At 52.7% G+C, this 16,575-nt stretch overlaps 2 protein-coding genes across 2 annotated transcripts; one reads left to right on the top strand and one right to left on the bottom strand.

The window, feature by feature from the left end:
- The first annotated feature begins 7,891 nt into the window (after window positions 1-7,891).
- EGR2 (early growth response 2) lies at window positions 7,892-9,646 on the top strand. Its single transcript, XM_040071581.2, has 2 exons — window positions 7,892-8,118; window positions 8,448-9,646. The coding sequence occupies exons 1-2, from the start codon at window positions 7,941-7,943 to the stop codon at window positions 9,644-9,646; spliced, it is 1,377 nt and encodes a 458-aa protein (XP_039927515.1). The 5' UTR covers window positions 7,892-7,940.
- Window positions 9,647-14,365: 4,719 nt separating this feature from the next.
- On the bottom strand, window positions 14,366-15,110 carry ADO (2-aminoethanethiol dioxygenase). Its single transcript, XM_040071642.2, has one exon. It carries the CDS (start codon window positions 15,101-15,103, stop codon window positions 14,366-14,368), a length of 738 nt encoding a protein of 245 aa, XP_039927576.1. The 5' UTR covers window positions 15,104-15,110.
- Between the last annotated feature and the right edge of the window lie 1,465 nt (window positions 15,111-16,575).

Below are 16,575 nucleotides of genomic sequence, written 5' to 3' on the forward strand. Positions count from 1 at the left end.
GAAAGCTGCAAGTTGCCAGCGTGGTGGGGATGGGACAGGGGATGAGAGGTAACAGGGGAAGGTACTCCGGGTTCATAATTTTTAGCAGTACTCTCTAAATATACCAAAGCTCATTTGACTGTTGTCCTTGGGTTGGGAACACATAAATAAAATATATGTCCTTTCTATGGCAGCACAAAACTACAAAAACTCATCTGATACCGATTAAATACACTTAACCATTGCACATGTACTATATTCAGTATGAAATGTTATTATATTGTTATGTCTGCATGCACCAAATTCCCTTGTGCTCAGTTTTAAGGAACAGAAGCCTGGAGACACTTGGCAATCTCTCCTGGGAATTGCTGCTAACGCTGAAAGTAGATGTTGCTTCTTAGCCTGGGTCATTCATCTTTCCCTTTGCTTAGGCAGTTTGTTGTTGATCTACACTGCACATTCAAGATCTGCAGTGTGGTGGCAGTAGTAGTAGTGTGAAAAATCTGTTTTCTTGAAGACTGATCTGTTTTTATATTAGTCTGATAGAAAAGTGTTAGAGTTCTCTCAGCCTTGCCTAAGATACTGGTATTGACTTATATTCTGTAGGCAAACTGAGCTTATTAACAATTCTTGCAGACACAACTGTCGAAGTACCATGTCAGAATGACCATTTCTGTTAGCTGAAACATTTATAAAACACCAGGAAATCACCAATGGGTAGAAGAATTACTTCCTTCTAGTTTCTTGTCTAACATTAATATTACCATTAATAGACATCTCTCCTTTGAATGTTCAACTTGTAAGGAAAGATCTTGTCTTTGCACCTTTCTGCATGTAATTTCATGTATGAAGGTGTTTCACACACAAGCACATTACAGGAGCAGAATTTTAATAGAACCAGCTTCACCTGGGAGTAGACAAATAGACTTGGGTCTTCTCATGGCACAGGCACACAATGCTAAGCCATGGTGCTGAATTTCTTATTTGGCCTAATTTCTTGTTTGATCTGCCAGTGTGGGAGTTAATTGTATAAACAGAGATATGAGAGATACGTTCTGTGCTGTCCTGTTCGGGTAGATCTGTTTCTTACTGACTTTGTTAATGTGTTGCTTACAGCAGTTTAAATGGCAGGGGGATGAGCAACAGTTGGTGATGAGAAGGAGTTCATGTGAGAGTTCATGTTCTTCCTAGCACATTTCTGTGCTAGCCCATATAAGTGGGACTCTGTAACAGTACCCTGTGATCACCCCAGGAGATGCAACGGCATTGAGTTCAGGCGTTAAACAAATGTTTAACCAGGTTCACCTAATTTTGGCATCTGAGGTTTTAGGTGGCAGTCATTCCCCTTGATGTCTGAGAGCCCAGACATTGTGGTGATGAGCTAGGTCTTTGTTAGCACCTCGGGTTACTAACCTGGGGAGAGGAACTACACACAAAAGGAGGATTTAAAGCTAAAACAGAGCAAACAAGAACTAACACCAGATTAAGTTATCCTGAGAGTTGGGAAAAATGAACCTGCTGGGCAGGTATTCCCTAATGATGCTGTTTTGACTTTACTAGCTTGTCTTCTCAATGTATCCTCTATTTATTCAAAGAAAATCATCTGCTGCTCTCAGTTATTTCAAAGTAAAGTCACAAGAATAGCTTGCTCCCACTCTATTCCAAATATAGATGTTGGCAGCAATTCCTTAGACAAGGGGGAAGAAAAAGGAACTACCAAGGAAGAGGAAAGATGGGAGGAGGAAGAGGGAAAAGAGAGCTGAAAAGTTTGGACAACAGAGTAGAGAGTGAGACATGAATGAGAAGGGAGGTGAAAGAACAAGGACAGTATATCACAGCAGTGAAAACAAATCAAAAATAGCAACAAACTCCTGTGAAACAGGTGGAAGGAGCCCAAATATAGAATGAAAAGGACCATGCCTGCCCTCAGGAGAGCCTGGAGTTTTTAGCTTTGAAAAGTAACCAAACTGTAAATAAATTCATGTGCAATTTTCTTGTTCACTCAGATTGTAGGGGTTACATGATCAGAAAACTCAGGCTAATTATACCACTTAAAAATCTGGCCCTAGAAATTTTAAAACAAACCTGTTGCTTTTTTTAATATCTCGGGGGGGGGTGGGGGGGGTGGGTAGGATGGGACACTTGGGGGGTGGGAGTTTGTTTGTTTATTTAATTCTCCACTGTGATAAAATTTGCTGTCAGTGCTTGACAGAAAGCCATCCGTTGGGTAACTTTGCTGAAAATTAATCTAAATCCCCTTGTCCTAAAGAATTCACGGTCAGGATGTTCTTCTGGTGAAACTGGAGCATGTAGACATACCCTCAGGAGCAGAAAATAAATGCTGATAAAAACTCAGGAAAAGCCAGAATCACACACAGCTTGACTTACCCAGAGCAAAGAACTGAGGGTTTTCAGGGCTGAAGGCAGACTTCTTTAAGACCAAAACACAGAGAAATGAGACGTGAATGGAAACAGGTTCTGAGAAGTGGCACATGGAGCAAATGCTGACAAGGGCTTAGCAATTTAGAAGTCCTGTAAGTGGCTCCAGCTTCCCTGGAGAATGGGAAGTTTCTGGGAAACAGCCCACAGAGCTTTTGTCCATCTCTTCTCAAAAGAAGACTGCTTGGAAAATAGGGTTAGAGGTTTTCCTTCCCTCCTGGTTTGCTGGAGAGAATTGTTATACCTGACTGTACTCATCACCTGAGGATAAAAAGCAATGTCCAGTTCTGAAGGCGCTGTTTACTATAAATTGAATATATCCAGAAACCCTTCTGACTTTCTAGGCTTTCTAAGCACTCAAACACCAGTCAATGGGACCAAGAGAACTGAAAATGTGACTCCTCCTATACTTCTATTTCAGTCCCTCAAGGAAGAAAGCTGCCTGTGCCATGAAGGCATGTGCTCGATTAGTCTCTCTCTGGACTGAAGGCCCAGCCACAGGACAAGGCAGTATTTACACAAAACACAGGAGGCACCTTAGAGCAGGAAATACAAGGGTAAGTGAAACTAGTTTCAGAAGAAAAGACTGGAAAGTAAAGCTTTGCAGGCAGACTATCACTATTCAGAAACAAAGTTGTCATTATTTTGAGTCATGTCTCATGAATGACATGTGTACCCCAGTAATTTTCACAGTTGAGAAGAAACCTTTTTTTTTTTTTTTTTTTTTTTTTTTTTTTTTTTTTTTTTTTTTTTTCCCCTTTTTCTTCTTTTCTTTGTTCCCCCAGCAAGCAGCCTGCAGAGCTGATATTTTAGACTTCCAGCAGGGATGCCCCTCCGTGGTTTGCTGTCAACACTTCGCTGCAGTACGTGATCCCCCATCGACACTGTTGGGGTTGTGGGGGCTCCCAGGCTGCGGCTCGGATCTCTGACTCAACAGGGTCTCTACAGGTAGCACGACTGTGAGGAAAACCTTTAGGGGTGCTGTTATACGGCGAGGCACCCGCAGAACTGAGGCCGGCTCGTGGCTCTGCTCAGCCGCTGTGTCCTCGCCGGCTCCCGGGAGCGCCTTTCCCCAGGAGAGGGCAGTGGAGCCCGCACACGCTCCCCGCTCCCCGCTCCCCTCCCCACGGCGCCGGGAGCATCCGTTCCCTCGGGGCTTCTGTGGGAACTCGTGGGGTGAGTGGAAGTAGGACTACGGATTTTATAGATATGCTAGAAAACGTGTCCAAGGACATCCTGGAAATGTTCTACGTGTTTAATAACGAGAATAAGTTTTGAGCAAACAAGTTTGTTGTTGCTTTTGTTTGACTGGAAGTTTTCTCTGTCAGGCATGCTTGTTCACAGCCACACAACTTAGACTAGTCGTTTTTTGATTCCACGTGGGTTTATTTAATTCCTATAGCCCGAATTAGAAAAAAGTTATTGACATTTAAATAGCCCTTCAAAATGCTGCTACTGCTATCCTAAGCCAAGTTCTCACAATAAAGTTATTTACTTATTTCAAATTTACAGGCATTCGTCCTAAGACAACAAGCAGCCTTGGCTGAAAACCACAGAGTGGTTTCAAGGTACTGTAATTAAGGGCAGACTGGGATGCCTTCTCTCCTCCTCAACCATCCCCTTCCCCTAGCATGCCAGCAGTCAGCCAGATGTTTTCTGTAGGTTCATGTTTACAGCAGGTTTCCCTGGCTGGATTCCAGGTTTTGATGACTGGCCAGTGCAGACTAAGAGCCTATATCAGGCCTTGGAGGGGCAGGCAGGGCAGACGGAAGGGAAGTGGCTTTTGCCAGCAGCCTGGGAAACCAGCAGACACCCTTGGCCAAAACAGAAGGTGAAATAGTAAACAAGCATTTCTTCCTGCGAGGACATGACAAATCTTTCTACCCCCAGTGAAAAGGAGCAAACTTAGGAAACTCTGAAATCCAGCTTTGGAGAGAAGATTTTCTTTTACATGAAACATTAAAAACCCACCTACCCAAACACGAATGTAGCCCAGACTTAGAACAGACATTCTTTGCTGTTGTCAGGGTCTTTCGTCTCCAATCTGTAAACAACTCCCTGTTCCCAAATGAGTTCCTACTCCTTAGGGCACCTGCTGAGCTGGGACCACCTTAACCCTCCTGAAAGCAGCGGGATGCACAGGGGAAGCGGCAGGGTGTGTTTCCCTTGCAGGCCTATGAACATCGCTGCTGTTAGCACGGGAGGTCGGGTGAGCCTTGCTGCAAAAGCATGGTGCCCCCCTGGAGAGATGACTCAAATGTGTGAGGCTGAGCTGCTTAAATGTGTTTGCCAGCTCTACAGATGGTAAGCTGCCTTTTCTTCCTCAGCCACTCTCAACTCAGGTATGGAGGCAAAGATGATTTTAGTTCTATAACTCCTGTCTCAGGTACTTGTGCTAGAGAATGACTGCAGGAAAATATGCCCCCAGTGGAATGTCAGCTAGCAGCTCGTTAAAAGAGCAAATACAGTAAATCCAAAGGGGCCTGGTTTCAAAGAAGTTAGGAATAGGAGAGAAGTTCTGCCTTCTCTCCTCAATCACTGCTGTATCCAGTAAGAGGTCACGTGCATTTGAGCTCTTGGTGTGATTGGGGATTTGGCAATTTGCACCAACAGTCTGTCATATGAAACCACGTGGTTTATAGGAACCGCAGAAATCAGTAGGATATTTCTGCATGTAAGGGCCATTGATGTCATTGTGAGCTGGACAGTCCAACCTTCAGAGTCTGCTCTAATCAGCCAAACAGGGATCAAAGGCACAAAGCACATGCAAAGCAATACAGCAAGGATATCTGAAAAGGGCCCAGAAACATTTGAGTTTCATCTGTCAACAACTTCCTGGAACTGTGCATTGAGTATGCTTCCATCTTGCCCCATACCAGATCCTGCTGCCATTGAGACAAAGCCCTCATTGAAAGATGTCGAGGGATTTGATTGTCCCTGGAAAGGCTGAAAATCAGGCACAATTTATTCCATTCTTAAGAAGCCCTTTAAAATTAACCAACCAAGTCAACTACAGTAGTATTCCACAGGTGAAGTTAAATTTTATTTGTGTCAGTCTTTCATTGAATCCTTTTCCATAGCAGAAGAAACATTAAATTAGCCAAGTTAGTTCAAAGCTAGAGTTGATTCATAGGGGGATTAAGGTGGGGTGTGAAACCTTAGTTCTCCTTTCTTCTGTGTGCATTACCATTTAGTGTCATCAGTGGGCATGTGGTATTTTGAATTAATACAAGATGATGTAGAATATCCATAAGCCCTAAATCTGAGATATCTGCAATGTTTTGCAGTGAGGCGGATGCTGCAGTTAGTTACTGTTTCTCAAATTCATGTAAAGTAACTCACCCCACTGCACAACCCATTCCAATATTTCGTTCTTTCATAGTAGCTATTAGACCAATTATAGCTCAGCTGTAATGGAAAGGTACAATACAATTGCTCCTACTTCTCAGTCAAATTTCCCAGAGCCTGTCTCTCTGTCACACTTTTAAATTTAATCTTTAAATTGAGATGATTTTTAAAATGAAAATATCTCGAATCCCACTGAAAGCTTCCTTTCAACTAAATCTCGTGTGTCAAAGTGTATTGGCTGTATGTTAAGCGCTAGAAAGGACTGGTAACAAAAATCCACATTAAAAAGCACTGTTATATATTTACTAATTGCTGTGTATACTTCCCTGATCTCCCATCAAGGCAAATATCTAGGTTTATGCCTACTATTCCTCAGCAAATGCCCCTAAAACCTTTACTTTTCCAGGGACTCTGCTGTCTAACCTGGACTCCGTTGTGCCTGGACAAGTAATGAACCTGGATCATCACCAAAGGCAGTGAACTAGAGGAACTGAAAGAGCCTTTCTCAGCTGGGGTGTGAGGTGTGGCATGGATAAAGAAGGTCCTGAGAGACTGTGACAGTGCTTGGCAGAGGTAAGCCCATGCACACCCCTCTTCTGTGGCACAAGCTGTAATGAATTGGACCAGTAAATATTGGTATCTGCAGTTAAAAACGAAGGTGGAGAGTTTTTAGCCTTCCTATGTATTCTCTGGCTTGTTGCTTTGGAACAGGAATGCACTGTCATAATATCTCTCATATGTTGCCATGTCTTGCTGCTGCTTGGGTTGTCAATGGGTTGTTTTTCACTGCAGACTATTGAAAAGGGGCCTCACACACTACAGACCATATGTGAGAGTTGCTTTCCTAGATGCAGTAATAAACAGCCACGAGATGAAATATCCCCAAGTAATGAGATTAGTGACATGGGATACAGCTTTCAAAAATAATTACGTCTGACACCCTCATCAGCAAGAAGATGTAGGGGCTGCAAGCTCTAAGCTTGGGAACAGCGTATGAAAGATTGGCTTCTCCTGGGAAGGGAGGCACAAGGGAGGTTATTTTTAGTACTTTGGAGGAGAAAAAAAAAAAAAAAAAAAAAAAAAAAGCCAGAATTTAAGCGCTCTTTGGTTTGATACCCTCGTTATGGAGGAGATCATGGAGAAATAAAGCAAAAGCGGGAGTGGAAACGTTACCGAGGTTGGCAACTGGGATCAAGAGGTCGGACTGAGCAAAGCGGGCGCGGCAGGGTCAGAACGGAACGAGGTGGGGCGGCGGGGGGGCACTCCTATCCCCCCGCCACCCTCCCCGTCCCGTCCTCGCTTGTGCCCGTCGATACAATAACAAGCCAGCGACGGCGGAGCAGGCGGTTCCGTTTTCGCGACGGTATATATAGATCAGACACTTTCCAAAACAAGCAGCGCCGCCGAGTCGCTCTGTTCGGCGGCTCTTTCCACCCGTAATTCAGAAAAAAAAAAAAAAAAAAAAAAAATTAAAATTACTTTTTCTTTGAGAAAGGAGAAGCTCTGTTCCGTGAATGCGGCTGTTTCCCCACCCGCCGCAGCTTTGCGGTTACGGGCTGCCGAGAAAGTGAGCGGGGTCTGGCGGGGCGGCCCCGGGACCTCCTCTGCTTTTCCGAGCCTTTTAAAAATTCCGGAACGAGCCCTAATAGGGCAGGCGGGGCGTGGCCGGATCCTCGCCTTTTTAGGACAAGGGCCCCGCCACCGGAATACCCCTCTGGGCGGCGCGGCGGGCGGCGGCGGGGGCCGAGCGGGGCCGGGGCGGGTCGGGGCCGCCCCCGCGGGGCGCGCAGGGTGTGCGGAGAGGGGGGGCCGGGGCGGGCGCGGGCCGGCGGGTCCCGCACGCGGGCGCCCACGTGACGGCCGGGCCCCGTTCCTCAGTCCTTATATGGGCAGTGACGTGCCGGGCATTCAGGGGGCCCCCATAAATAGTTACCGCCAGACTTGTCCTCCAGCGCGAGCTGCGGCGGGAGCGCGGCGCTCCCGGGGCACCGCGGCCACCGCACCGCCGCGACGGGGCGGCCGCCCGCCCGCACATGCCGCGCCGGCTCCCCGCGGTCCCCCCGCGCTGGTAGTGGGAGGCAGGGGGAAGGGCCCCCTCCTCTCCCTCCCCTCCCCGCCCCGAGTTGCCCAGCGCCGGCCGGGAGCGCCGCTCCCCCGGCAGCCCCGCCGCCCCCATGATGACCGCCAAGGCGGTAGACAAGATCCCGGTGACCCTCGGTGGGTTCGTGCACCAGCTCCCCGAGGGGATTTACCCCGCGGACGACATCTCGGCCGCTCTGCCAACTTCGGTCGCGATCTTCCCCAATGCCGACCTGGCGGGGCCGTTCGACCAGATGAGCGGTGTGGCAGGAGGTAAGCGGAGCCCTCGCAGGTGCGGGTCGGGCCGTCCGCGGGGAGCGGCGGGGCGGCGGGCGGGGATCGGACTGGCACGGGGCGCCGGGACCCTCTCCGGGGCTCTCCCGCCTCCCGGCCGGGGTCCCCGCCGCCCTTTCGCGGCAGCCCTGCCTCCGCACCCGGCTCGGGGGGAAAAGTCGCAGTCGGCGCGGAGCCCCCTCGCATCCGGAGCGCAACATGTGCGCGCCGCAGCCCCGCGCCGGGCCGGGGCGGGCGGTGGCTGGGACCGGTGCCGGTCGTCCGGCGGGTGGCGGCGCGGAGGGCTGACCTGCTCCTTGCCCCCCCAGACGGCATGATCAACGTGGACATGGGCGACAAGCGGGCCCTGGACCTGCCCTACGGCGGCGGCTTCGCGCCCAACGCCCCGGCTTCCCGCAATCAGACCTTCACCTACATGGGCAAATTCTCCATCGACCCGCAGTACCCCGGCGCCGGTTGCTACCCCGAGGGCATCATCAACATCGTGAGCGCGGGGATCCTGCAGGGGGTCAGCACGCCCTCCTCCGCCGCCTCCTCCGCCGCCGCCTCCTCCGCCGCCTCCTCGGCCACCGCCGCCTCCGCCACTTCCCCCAACCCGCTGGCCGGGGCCCTCGGCTGCACCATGGCGCAGGGCCAGCCGGCCGACCTGGAGCATCTCTACTCGCCGCCGCCGCCGCCCTACTCGGGCTGCGGTGACCTGTACCCGCAAGACTCCTCCTCGGCTTTCCTGCCCGCCGCCGGCGGCGGGGCGCTGCCTTTTCCCCCGCCGCCCTCCTACCCGTCGCCGAAGGCGGCGGCGGCCGACGGCGGGCTCTTCACCATGATCCCCGAGTACGGCGGCTTCTTCCCGCCGCCTCAGTGCCAGCGGGAGCTCCACGCCGGCCCCGACCGCAAGCCCTTCCCCTGCCCCCTCGACTCGCTCCGCGTCCCGCCGCCCCTCACGCCGCTCTCCACCATCCGCAACTTCACCATGGGGGCGCCCCCGGCGGGCGCCGCCCCCGGCAGCGCTCCCGGCAGCGGCGGGGGCGAGGGTGCGGGCGCCCGGTTGCCCGCCGGCGCCTACAGCCCGCACCACCTGCCGCTGCGGCCCATCCTGCGGCCCCGCAAGTACCCCAACCGGCCCAGCAAGACGCCGGTCCACGAGCGGCCCTACCCGTGCCCCGCCGAGGGCTGCGACCGCCGCTTCTCCCGCTCCGACGAGCTCACCCGGCACATCCGCATCCACACGGGCCACAAGCCCTTCCAGTGCCGTATCTGCATGCGGAATTTCAGCCGCAGCGACCACCTCACCACCCACATCCGCACGCACACCGGCGAGAAACCCTTCGCCTGCGACTTCTGCGGCAGGAAGTTCGCCCGCTCCGACGAGAGGAAGAGGCACACCAAGATTCACCTGCGCCAGAAGGAACGAAAAGGAGCCGCCGCCGCCGGCGGGTGCCCTCAACCCGGCGGCGGGAGCGGCACCGCCGCCCTGGCCCCCTGCGCTGCGCGGACGCGGACGCCCTGACGGCGCGGGACGCGCAGGAGCCAGCGCGGAGCCGCCGCCGAGCGCGGCAGGCGCGGAGAGGAGCGGAGCGGGGCCCGGCGGGGCGCGACGAGCACCTGGCGGCTCCGCGGGGCTCCCCCGGGCCGGAGCGGGCCGGAGCGGCGGGTGTACATAGGGGCTGCGGCGGGAGGATGGATGCATGCAGTGCCGTCGTGGTGAGGTGTCCTTGGTGCCTTGTGTGGTGTAGAGCCCGGTCCCCTGTCTGCATGTGGGGGGTGCCTTACCGATCCGCTCCGACGACAGCGGCGACACCGAGACCGGAAAGTTTTTCCCTCCCTGGTTTTAGTATGGCTGTACATTTCTGCCTATTAATATTGGGATTTTTTTTTTTTTTTAAGAGACTATATTTTTGTACGCACTGGTTTGGGGTTTTTGTTTTTGTTTTTCTTTTTGGTGACTTAAAAGTGTTCCGTTTGTAATAGGACTTGGGACAGGATGTAAATACTCGGGCTGGGACCGGCGCCCGTGGTCGGCCGGGACCCAGTGCGCCGCAGGTAACACGAATAATGCACAACCACTAACGGGGGCTGGAAGGAGAGGGAGGGGGTATCTTTCTGGCCACTCTGTAAATAAACTTTTCGACAATAGGGTAGGTGCTTACAAAGTTTATAAAAGACGACAAATAAATCTCCTAATTATGCTAAATTGACATCTTTATTTCTGTAGGTTCCCTGGCCTGACCCAGGGAGGGGGTGTTCCCCGTTCGTCCCCGACCCGCGCCGGGTCCCGGCGGCGGAGGGCTGCGGGGCAGCCCGGCCCGGCTCCGATGGGCGCACCGCACCGCCCCGCAAAGCCTCGGCGTGGAAAACCTGCGGCCTCGGCCCCAGCGCGCCAACACTCGCTTTGGGGTGCGGGAATTTCCCTCGCAGACGAGAGACGGGATAATATTAACCAGAGAGCTGGGTGGTTTGTTGGTTTTTTTTTGGTTTTTTTTTTTTTTTTGACTCATTCTGTTTTGTTCCGCGGTTACGATCCGCCCCAGGCAACCTCCGCGAGTGGGCTCCGGAACAGCGAGTACCGCCGCCCCGACGGCCGCCGCTCGGGGGAAGCGGCTCCTGGCGGCGCGGGGCTGCGCGGGCGGCGCCGCGCCCGCGCCCGGGGCTCCGCAGCGGCCCGGGGCGGCGGCGCTCACCCCCGCGGCACAGCCGAACTGTTTTTGCTGAACCCACGCGGCCGCAAGATCGTGCCTTTTTTTTTTTTTTTTTTTTTTTTTTTTTTTTTTAATTTTAAACTTCTTTTGGTTATTGTTTCTTAAGATGTTATCCCGGCCTCGGCCCACCCTCGGATCCTGCCATCGGTGCAGGGCCGTAAGCGCCCTGCGGGCTTGCCCCTCTGCCATACAGATCCCCAGCGCGGCCCGCACTGCAGAAGCGAGCCGTGCAGGATGGACCGCACCGCTAACGCCACCACCAGCGCAGCAGGGCGAGGGGGTTAAGCCCTGGTTCTTGGTGGTTCCCAGCCTCTGCTTGCTCAGGTGTTCGGTCCCAAAGTGCAAAGCCCCAGCAGCACCTGCCTGTTCTGTCTGATAGAAATCCCTGCTCCCCATCTCCTGGAACTCACGCTGGCTTTTGGGGCAGCTGCTGTTTAGTGGGAGCTGAAGTGATGTCTGGTTCTGAATCAAGCTGGCTTCTAAAGTTGGCCATGGAGCAGCCTGTGCAGGAGAAGCCACACTCGCTGTCCCGCCATCCACCTTAGCAGCTCAAGTAAGCCTTCACATCCTGGGTTGCAGTTTTGCCACATGATCCCATGTGCTCCTGGCCCCCAAGAGACCACAGCCTGTTGCTGGAGGGATGTCCTACAGAAGCTGTGGCCTCCTCACCGGCTGAGCTTTTGCAGCCTTGGTCACAGCCAGAGCATCTGGAGCAAAATTGGTATCTCAGCCACCCAGACACACAATCCAAGGCTTCCTCTGCACTCTCCAAACTACTGTCTCCAGCCATGCTATAAAATTAAAACCCCAAATTAAAACCCAAAGCAGAAATTATATAAATAACACAGAAATTGTAACAGAGGTGAACTAAGGAAACTGCTGGTGACTAGCGTACAGCTACAAGAGCACCTCACAGGGAGTAATACCAATGGTCCTACACTCCTGTCTCTGCCTTACAGCGAGAGCCAGCTTCAAGAGCAGTAATAGTGTATGTGCCTGGATTTGCCTGCAGGATCTGGGCCGAGAATCTAGTGCTGAGCATTTCCTCCCAAGGAAAAGCCGGTCACTCTGTTCGGACTGTCAGGCAAAGCAAACCAGAGTTCTGTACCGTACGTGGCTCACGGCTGTCATACTTGTGAAAGAAAGTAATGGCTGGTCAGTGGTGAGATATCCTGTATTTATTCTACAATTCAGCAATAACAATTATTTTGCTGTAGTGAAAACACAAAAACCAGACTGCAGAGAGAAGGAATGGCATTACAGACTTAAACTGCCTGCTTACAGATATCCAGAACAAAGGGAAGTAAGTTTCAATTAGTGAGTAAGCAAGAAGTTACACAAAGAGGCTTTTTTTTTTTAAATGCATCTCAGATTTTCTTTGCTATTTTTCCAGCTTTAAATGCTTTGATACAAACACCATAATTAATAAAAAGGGGAAAAAAAAGGTTTTGCCATGGTTAACAGCACTCTGCAGCGTGACCGTGCTGTCCTCTTCAGAAAGATGCATTAAATACTGTCCCACTAAACATCTTGACTAGGTTTTACACATGGAGGAAAAAAAACCAAACAACTCAGCAGAAGGATTTAAGGTGAGCACAGAGCAGATGGGATAAAAAACGCTCGCTGTCGCAGTTTGTTTTTCCAGTACAGCTGTTTGCATGCACCGTGCTATCTTCTTCATGGACTTCTGAAAAAGGATAACTGTCTTCATTAGGCTTGGAGAGAGGTAGAAACAGGCTGTAACACAGGGAGGCATTGCCTTATAATTAATGACTACATTCGATCAAGAATTGTTAAACATTAACTAATGCTAAGCTGCAGGGGAATTCCAAGAAAAACAGGTAAGCCAGCTGCAGAAGTATAAGACACCTTTAAGTGGAAATCGCCTGAAATAATTTCTACCAATTTTTCCTTGCAAAAGAATTAATCCATGCATGCATAATGCTGACTGTATATTACATTCATTCTTTCGCAGGCCAGGGGAAAAAAAAAAAAAAAAAAAAAAAAAAGAAAAAAGAAAAAAAAAAAAAGGCAGTAATGCCATATCAGAATGGTTTAAAAAATCACACATACAAGCCACTGTACAGGAAAAACAAGTCTGCTTTTATAAATACACAGAAAAGTAAAGCTAGTTGTGAAATGATTTCTGGAGCAGGTTGGTACATCACTTAGGAGGTTGCTAAGTGGTGTTTTCTTACTTGACTTCTGACACCGTGACCAAGACAGCCGAGGCTGCCCTGGCCTGGGTTTGTGGTACGAAGTGTGCGTTAGGATGAACAGGCACAGGACCAGTCCCTGCAGCACAGATGGGGCATTTCACCCGTAGAAAACCTTTCTCCTCTATTTAGAAAGATTGCATCCCCTGCTGTGGACAAACTGCATCTCCAGATCGCTTCCATCATTGCAAGGCAAAATTCATGGTTCTCTTCTACTCTAAGTTTATTTAAAAGCCTTATGAAAAAGTAGTCTTTATAAATAGTATAAAGAGGGAAATTGCAAGGCTTCAAAAGCCCGAAGCGTTCACATATAAAAACGCAGACCACGCTTTAAAGAGAAGACATCAGGTCAAATCTTATCAGTACCAAGGGTATGTGCTGCTGTATACTGAGGGTTTGCAAATACGCCGTGTTTCTAGAATAGCTTCCACAGCAGTGGTAGTTGTTTTTTTTTTTTTTCTTATGATGCCCAGTTTCTTCCACCTTCCGCCACTGCTGCATTAGAGGTTCCAAGCGAGGTTAATTAGCAGCTGTCTCCTTCTTGCTGAAGGACGTATGCATAGATGCATTCAGTAATTGTCAGTTGCAACAGTGAGATCTTGTATATGACACTTTAAAGAACGGTTGAAAAGTAACTCTGAACCTGACAGTGTCCATTTGGAGCAGTAATTCCTTAACTCCAGCCCTGGGGACTGATCACTGGCATTTACTGGAGGAGCATGTCCTGGCTCAGGAGTTGTTCTGGATTTGTTTTTTCGCAGGGTACGGCTCTTCTTGACAATCGCTCTGGAGACAGTCCCCAAGGCTGTAGCCAAACCAAGCCCCCTTCCAAACTCAGTGGGTACAGTCCCCTGGTCCTGTGGTGCCAGCTGGCTTTGGCAGCGGGAGCCCCACTGGGAAAAGCCGGGACACCCTGTGACAATTCTTACTGAATTTACTCTCCCTTTGGAGCCTGAGCCCCCCCTCCCTGATGCGTGGCCCTAACTATTTACACAGGATGCTGGAATATTTCCCCGGCCCTTCAGCTGAGCAGCTTAACCGTGCTGCTCCCGCGTATCGGCCGCAAGGGCATAAACACGTTCTGGCGCTTTATTCCCCCGACTCACGAAGCCCGCCATCAGAGGAAGGCTCTGACCCCCGGCGCTCCCGCGAAGCTGCAGCCGGCACGGAACGCCGCGTCCCCGCGGCGCTGCTGTCCGGCGGGCTCGGGGGAGCGGCCGGGCGGGGGGCGGCGAGCGGCGGGTTCCCCTCTCGGCGGGGCGAGCGCACATCGTCCCCAGCGGCCGCCGCCCGGCACGGGCCGCCGGCCACGGCTCAGAGGCAGACGCGAGGCCCGGGGTAGGGCTCGCTCCCGCACCAGAAGTCGGCGGCCTGCGGGGTCTCCACCAGCCACACCTCCCGCGGCAGCGCGGGCGGCTCCGCGCCCGCCGGCGGCCCGTCCAGCAGCCGGTAGTAGTGGCAGTCCCGGCCGTGCTGGGGGTCGTAGGGCGGCGCCAGGATGTCGAGGAAGGCGGCGGGCCCGTCCACGGCGTCGATCTGGTGGAGGTTGTCGGTGTGCGGCGAGAGCAGGCAGGGCGGCGAGGCGGGCGTGTAGTGCTGGCGGGAGCGGAAAAGGGCGCGCAGGCACGGCCCGCCGCCGGCGGCGGGGGGCGGCGGCGCGGCGGAGGCCCCGGCGGGCAGCGCGTCCATGCAGGCGATGCGCAGCGTGCCGTACAGCACCTTCAGCATGCCGTTCATGCCCGGGTGGTCGTGCAGCGGGATGCAGGCGCCGCTCCGCAGCAGAAACACGCCCATGCTGAAGCTCTCCGTCTCGCAGATGTGCATGTAGCTGACGGGAGGCGCCACGCCGGCCCACGGCAGACCCCCGCTCGCCGCCGCCACGGCCGACGGCCCCCGCGGCGCCAAGCGCAAGTCCTCGGCGCGCACCTCGTCCAGCAGCTGCTGCAGGCGGTGCAGGTTCTCCCCGAAGGCCGGGCCCGCCGGGCTGCGGAAGGTGAGGCGCGCCTGCCGCGCCACCCGCTGGATCAGGGAGGCCATGTTGTCCCGGGGCATGGCGGCGGCGGCCCGGCCCGGCCGCGGCGGGCGGGGCCCGGCGCCGCTTCCGCCACCGCCCCCCCGCCCCCGGGCCGCCGCGCAGCCGCGCCGCCGCCGGGCACCACGGGGCTCGTAGTCCGGGCCGGGGCCCCGCCGGGGGAGCGCGGAGCGAGGGGAAGGAGGGCGGCGGAGGTGAGGGGGCGCGGGGGGCCGGGCGGTTCCCAGAGCTTGGGGCCGCTGCCGTCGGGCGGTGAGGGCAGACGGGCCGGCGGGAGCGGCCGCTGCCCCGCGCTGAGGGGTTCCGCTCCCCGAGGCTGTCCGGGGGCCGCGCCGGGGCCGGGGGGGGGCACGGCAGGGAGCTGCCCACGCCGCACGTTTCCTCCCGCACCGCTGTGGGGGGCTGAGGAGGCGCAGGAAGCGCAAACTTGTTGCTTGGCTTGTAGTTAAGCCGTTTAAGTTAAGGCATGTAAAACTGAGGGAGGTAGCGCAAGTGCAGCGCTATGGGCGTATAACAACTACCCATAGACAATTTATCTTTTATCACTAACTGCTTGACATAACCACGCCATTTGGGCAAACTTATCAGATTTGAGTTTTGTGGCACTGCCTCTGTCATTTCAGTATTGGGGTCGAAGTCGTGCTGTACGGCACGTACTATGTACTATCCTTCGTGCATCTCCTTGCGGTCACTTCTGAGTGTGATTGTGTCTGAATTCGTTATCTCTAACCACAGGTGAACGCCGACGAGCACACAGAGTTCCTGATGCTGATCCTCAGAGAGTCCATGTGTGGCGGAAAGGATGGATAATCTTTTGGCTCAGCTCCAGCCTGGTGGAGCTGCATGTGGTTGTTTCAGGCTAATGTACAAAAAGGGTACTGCGTTTATTATGCCAGGTTTTTATTTAATTTGTATATTTATGGCAATGATCCTATTACCTTCTTTGTGATCGTCGTGGCTGTGCGTAGCAGATCGTGCCTAAAAATCCTTGCTTTTGAAGTCAGAAACCAACCTGTTAGAGGACATTTTAAGAAGGGGTAGGCTCCGGTCACAGAAATATACGGGCTCATTCCACCTTGAGTTCAATTACTTGCATGGTTGTGCAGCATTTAAGTACCATGGCAGGTCTAGTTTCTAAGAAACAGCTGAATGATAATACTTAATCAAATACGACACCAGGGGCTGCAGGGTGTCAGATTAAAAAATTTCATTTTAAAATCGGGTAAACTAATGTATTTTCTTGATTAAAGGCAAACGTGAGTTATAAGATATGTGTTAAGCTTAAGTAAGATATGCATGGCTTTACAGAAGTCTTACACATTATCATAGAATGGTTTATGCTGGAAGGGACCTTAAAGATCATTTGGTTCTTGGAACATGGTGCCATGGGCAGGGATGCCACCTGCTAGATCAGGTTGCTCAGGACCCCATTAAACCTGGCTTTGAACGCTGCCAGGGATGGGGCATCCACAGGATCTCTGGGCAGCTGTTG

The sequence above is a fragment of the Hirundo rustica genome, chromosome 8 (genome assembly GCF_015227805.2).
Source record: "Hirundo rustica isolate bHirRus1 chromosome 8, bHirRus1.pri.v3, whole genome shotgun sequence".
Taxonomy (NCBI): Eukaryota; Metazoa; Chordata; class Aves; order Passeriformes; family Hirundinidae; genus Hirundo; species Hirundo rustica.

Coding starts and splice junctions, on each gene's coding strand:
- ADO (XM_040071642.2), bottom strand. CDS start 15,103: ATGCCCCGGGACAACATGGCCTCCCTGATCCAGCGGGTGGCGCGGCAG.
- EGR2 (XM_040071581.2), top strand. CDS start 7,941: ATGATGACCGCCAAGGCGGTAGACAAGATCCCGGTGACCCTCGGTGGG. Junction 8,119..8,447: donor GATGAGCGGTGTGGCAGGAG/GTAAGCGGAGCC, acceptor TTGCCCCCCCAG/ACGGCATGATCAACGTGGAC.